Here is a 5,833-nt window from a genome sequence, read left to right on the forward strand (position 1 = left end):
GTTCGGAGTTGATCTGGAGACGTTACTGATCCTCAGCGACTTTGTCTTTGTTAAAAACGACTAGCGTTGTGTTTGGCGACTCTCTTCTGTCTCTCTGCGAATTTACATTTAAATAAACGGACACATTTTATGATGTAGGCCGAAAATGAGCTTCCCCTCATTATAAGACCAGCAGCCGCCACTGCTACACAGGTACCTGTGTGATGGGGTGGGGGTTCTGTATGTGTAGCACTGTAGTAATATGTTTTTTGTTTTGTTACAGAGAATCTTGGCCAAGGATGGAGCTGCACAGCCTCATGAATTAATTTTCATTGATGAAGCTGGATTCGACCTGAGCATAACAAGACGACGGGGTCGTAATGTAATTGGCCAAAGGGCAATTGTGCACATCCCGGGGCAGCGCGGGGTAAATATCACATTGTGTGCCGCCATAAGCCCTCGAGGGCTTCTGCATCATCACGCAAAACTAGGTCCACACAATACCCAACATATACTCACATTTCTAGATGCTCTCCATAATATAGTTGTACAGAACAGACCAGATCAGCCCAGGTTTGTGGTGGTATGGGATAATGTCAGTTTCCATCGGGCTGCTCTGGTCCAGGCCTGGTTCACCAACCACAATCAATTTGAAGTGGTATACTTGCCCCCTTACTCCCCATTTTTAAACCCTATAGAGGAATTCTTTTCGGCTTGGAGATGGCGTGTATATGACCGCCAACTACATGCCCGCATGCCTCTTCTGCAGGCAATGGAACAGGCCTGCGGCGACATTCAGGTGACGGCAATCCATGGATGGTTTCGACATGCAAGGGGATATTTTCCCCGGTGCCTAGCGGGAGAAGACATTGCTTGCGATGTCGATGAGGTCCTGTGGCCAGACCCCAACAGACGGCGGGATCCATGAGCCCACGTGTGCACAATTGCCATGATTTTCTGTGTTTACAGTATAGTGTTTTTTTCTGTTTTTTTTTATTTTTTCTGCTTTATCTGAATTCATGTCTGGTCTCAGTGTGTGTGTGTGTGTCTGTGTGTGTGTGTGTGTGTGTGTGTGTGTGTGTGTGTGTGTGTGTCTGTGTGTGCTGTACTTACGAGAGTGTCCTTTCCAGCCTGCTGCCAGTCGAGCCGATGATCTCCCCCAATGTACAGAACATCTGACCCAGGAAGTCCTTCACAGAGAGGAGACCCACACTGAGTTAATACTACACCATCCACATCAGTGCATCATTCCTTTTACCGGATAACCATGAATGTGATATATTATTATCTCTACTATATTTAGGTCAGTGGAGACTCACATGGTCATTGAATGAGAAACACAGATTTTCATTTACACACTTATATACTTAATCACTTCTACTCTCAGTGAGCTGTACATCACTATTCTGCTGTTTCCAATGATCCCTTAGTACAACAAATGACTGACTGTTGTTTCTCACTGTGGAGCATCAACGTGTTTCACCTGTGTCTTTCAGCTGCAGCCGCTGTGGAGTTTATGTGGTTAAATACATCTCTGCATTTAACCCTTATTCTCCTGTTAAGAAGTGGCTGCTATTTGATTTATAGAGTGTCTGACTTTAATTTTTTGGTTGCTTCCAGTAACATTTCTTCCACATAGCACTACTTTCACTTGAGTACAGTTTTCCAGTACTCTTTCCATCCAGGAGAAATGAAATGAAGGGATGCAACGCGACGTCAGCCTACCTTCTGCTCATCCAGGTACGTCAGGCAGTAAGGAAAGGCAGACACAAGTTAGAGGAAAAGCTGGAGAGACAAAATGAAAGTTGATATAAAAGTTGATGTAAAAAATTACATTCATTCACAAATAAAGGTAATGATTAATAAAGGCTGCAATATTCCATATAACAAGCAGGATCAGTCTTTGTTCTGAGCTGATTTAATATACTTTTATTGTGAATTCTACTTTAATCAACCAATGTACATAAATGATGTACATTACATCTACAGTATATCATTTAGAACCCTAATTATCCCTCTGATTTCAGTTCGTTTACAAACTGTTTGTTTACATTGTTACATTTTTTACACTCCAGTATTATCTTTGTGTATTCAGAAATATCTTTCACTCTTGATTTTTTTCTTGTCATTTTCATACCATGTCATTGTTGAACATATTAATAGACTGCTTACATGTTTGGAAAGGTTGGAGCTCCTGGTATCCACATTATACCTACAATTGGAAAAAAAAGAAAAAAAAAAGAAAAAACAGCAGACTTTAGGGAGGTTTCCTTTAGAATACACACTATTATCCTCTAACACGAAGAACAACAGAGAGTACAGCCTTAAAGAAAAAAGAAAACCATTAAAAAAAATGTATTTATTATGTTTTCTCTTTAAATAATAAATTGACGAAAAATACATTGATGCTGAACGTGTCAGTAAAATGTTCAAAGACAATGCACTTGCTTTCCTCAAAATATTTGATCATGCAGAACAACAGTGTTCCCCAACCACCAGGCTGCACCGATGTCTTAATCAGGAAAATACATTGTTTTGATATTTCAATAAAAGTCCAACTGACTTCAGAAAAAAACTAATTGTAAATATAAAATGTTCAGTCACAACAATGAAATGTGGGTGTATATATATATATATATATATATATATATATATATATATATATATATAAACTCATGTTAAACTCATGTTGGGTTGGACTCTCAGTAAATCATGTGTGTGTGTGTGTGTGTGTGTGTGTGTGTGTGTGTGTATGTGTATGTGTGTGTGTGTGTGTGTGTGTGTGTGTGTGTATGTGTGTATGTGTGTGTGTGTGTGTGTGTGTGTGTATTGTGACTCTGGGGTGTGGGTTCCTGACCTGTGTCTTTGTCTGCAGCTGATTAGGATATGTGGAACACCTGTGGCATGTGTTCTTTATATAGTATATATTTATATAGTATATAAACCACACCACACACTACTGATTTTACTGATTTCTACACCTAATACCTAATATTTGGTCTCCTAATTTGGTTTAATAAGAATATTCTTTATTAATCTTAACCATGGTGTGTCTCCCTTTTGTTGTGGCCACTTGAGCCAGGGTCATAAGAAATGGCTGCTCGTCCACTTTGGTTGTTTTGTTTGTAAGTTTGTTCGTGCCTTGGGTGGCAGCAGACACCTGGTGCTGATTGCACTCGCTGATTTGGTGATTTGGTTCAGCTGTGTGCTGGTTCAGCTGGGCTGCGCTTTGTTTGCCAAAGCAGGTAAGTGTTACTGTCCTGATGCGCTGTGCACAGTTTCCCCTTTGGGGTGGTAGCTGTTTTGGGGGGTTTTTTTGTCGTGCATGTCACTGGCTTTGCTTTCATACATATCTGTGATTTCATTGAAAACACTAATGCAATGCAGAACAGTGAGAGGTCTGTGATTCTAACTGACAAACATACAAACTGTTTGTCAGATGAACACAATGACAAAATTACCTTGGTGAAGTATCTGTGGACACAATAGCAGTTTGCACAGTCTTCCAGGTTGATGCTGTGCTGCTTTAAGTGTCTGGTCAGAGTTGATGTGCAATGTGACTTTGAGCTAATTGGCTTCCTGTACACTCTAATCTTTGCCTTGTCATTTTCTTGCAGTTGAATGCAGATAAAGTTTGATTGGTATGTGCCTTGATTGACTGGCCCATAGTGTTACTGGGTGAGACGGTGGTGTGTGGGGTCGTTTTAATGATTGGCTGGTAGACCATATAGTTCAAGATATCCCTACCTCCTAGCCAGTTAACTTTGGTCCACGTGGGTTTGCCCCACCCCCTCTCCCATCACTGTTGTCAATCAGACACTCCACATCAGAATGTGATGAAACCTGGACCTAAGCCCTAACCTTTGCATCAGTGGGGAAAATAACATGGATAAAAAAACATGCTATGAAACAAGGGTGGAGCTGAAAAGTTAAAGGGAAGAAGGTTCCTCAGTGCAATGACATGGGTGAACAAGTGCCCAAAGAGTAGACTCAGATCCAGCACATCCATCAGAGCCCAGGCAATGCATCAATGACATGGTAAGGTTGATGATGAGGCTGATGCGTCTATCACAGTTTAATGAAAGTAAAACTACTAAAATAATACATATTGTCCTTGTATTTTACAACCTGCTGTAGCTACTGCCTAGTTGAAATCAGACTGTTACTAGGACAACTGTTGCTACCACCAGTACCATGGGCAGATTTAGTGATTTTGGAGCCCGAGGTAAATCCTGCTTTACTTTTTTTTCCCTACCTGGGAACGTCTCAAAAAAGTTTTTCCTTTAGTAAAACTATAATAGAAAATATACTGGCCATGCAGCCACTGAGCTTGTCTGTACACTACAATTGATTTGTTGTAATCAAGGGTTCTGGTGAGGTGATAACTTTACTTGAGGAGAGATAGAGAGGTGTTTCTAGTTTTGAAAACTAGAACTCCTTAGGCCTAAGATCAATGATTGACTTTGTGGTTGTATCATCTGATCTGCAGCCTTGCTGTATTAATCATGTCATATATTAATCATGTCATAATGACATGGATGATTGAGTGAAGAGAGGATCAGAGCTGTCAACCGATCATTCACAATCTAAGCCTGGAGACAGCAGAGAGCAGTGCTCATGTAAAAACCTAATTAGACACCACTGCACAGTTAAGGTCCAATTCATTCCATTAGGAACAGAGACAAAATGTAGAACAGCCTTAATTACATTCTTCTACAATAACCAATGATTGCAACACCTGTACTCTCAATGTGATGGATTTAGCGCTCACAGCTGGGTCGCTGGTATTTGTTCAGTTCTCCACTGGACTGGCCTGGTGGGCTTTGATATGCTCTCACTACTACAGGTTTAGTCGCTGAGGCAGCCTCCTCCTCTTTAACGTTGTATTCAGAGTCTGCTTTGTCACTAAGAGTACTATCTCCAAATACTGTTGAACATACATCTACTTCCCCCCTGGTCCCACCTCACAGCTCTTAGAGGAATTTATGACTTTATATTCATCTTGTAAAAAAAAAAAGAAAATCACTAAGGTATTTTTTGTTCTCACCAACTAGTTTAGTAGTTTTCCTAAATATACATTAATAATCTGAAACACAGCTATGTCACACAGTAGGTCTACTACTGTAGTTCTTGCTAAATTCATTCTTGCTAAATGATTTATAATATAATGGCCACTCCTGTATTGAATCATACACCTCTTCACTGGAAGAGAACAGATAAATATCATTTTCAAAGTTTGATTGTTCAGTTAATAAACATTTACATTCCCCCCCAAAAGTATTGGAACAGTGAGGCCAATTCCTTTATTTTTGCTGTAGACTGAAAACATTTGGGTTTGACATCAAAAGATGAATATGAGACAAGAGATCAACATTTCAGCTTTTATTTCCAGGTATTTACATCTGGATCTGATACACAACTTAGAAGATAGCACCTTTTGTAACAGAACACCACATTTTTAGGTGAGCAAAAGTATTGGAACAGATAGACTTAAAATAGATTAACGTGTATAAGACTTAATATTTATTTGCAAATCCTTTGCTTGCAATAACTGCATCAAGCCTGTGAACCATTGACATCACCAAACTTTTGCATTCTTCTTTTGTGATGCTTTTCCAGGCTTTCACCGCAGCCTCTATCAGCTGTTGTTTGTTTTGGGGGGTTTCTCCCTTCAGTCTCCTCTTTAGCAGGTAAAATGCTCTATAGGGTTTAAGTCTGGAGATTGACTTGGCCAGTCTAAAACCTTCCACTTCTTGCCCCTGATGACCTCCTTTGTTGTGCGTTTTGGGTCATTATCTTGCTGCATGATGAAGGATCTCCAAATCAGTTTGGTTGCATCTTTCTTTAAATTTGC

The 5,833-nt window shown here is 40.1% G+C and overlaps 1 protein-coding gene across 1 annotated transcript in view; it reads right to left on the reverse strand.

The window, feature by feature from the left end:
• The window catches only part of LOC111668612 (copine-9-like), a 51,464-nt gene that overhangs the window by 30,588 nt on the left and 15,043 nt on the right, over positions 1 to 5,833 (reverse strand). The window contains exons 5-7 of the mRNA XM_023424691.2: positions 2,152 to 2,191; positions 1,705 to 1,707; positions 1,093 to 1,169 (exon numbers count right to left, since the gene is read on the reverse strand). Coding sequence (XP_023280459.1) covers positions 1,093 to 1,169; positions 1,705 to 1,707; positions 2,152 to 2,191 — 120 coding nt within the window. The remainder of the gene's footprint in view (positions 1 to 1,092; positions 1,170 to 1,704; positions 1,708 to 2,151; positions 2,192 to 5,833) is intronic.

This window comes from Seriola lalandi, unplaced genomic scaffold, assembly GCF_002814215.2.
Source record: "Seriola lalandi dorsalis isolate HSWRI2012SDOR001 ecotype SW California unplaced genomic scaffold, Sedor1 jcf7180002054748, whole genome shotgun sequence".
Classification (NCBI taxonomy): domain Eukaryota; kingdom Metazoa; phylum Chordata; class Actinopteri; order Carangiformes; family Carangidae; genus Seriola; species Seriola lalandi.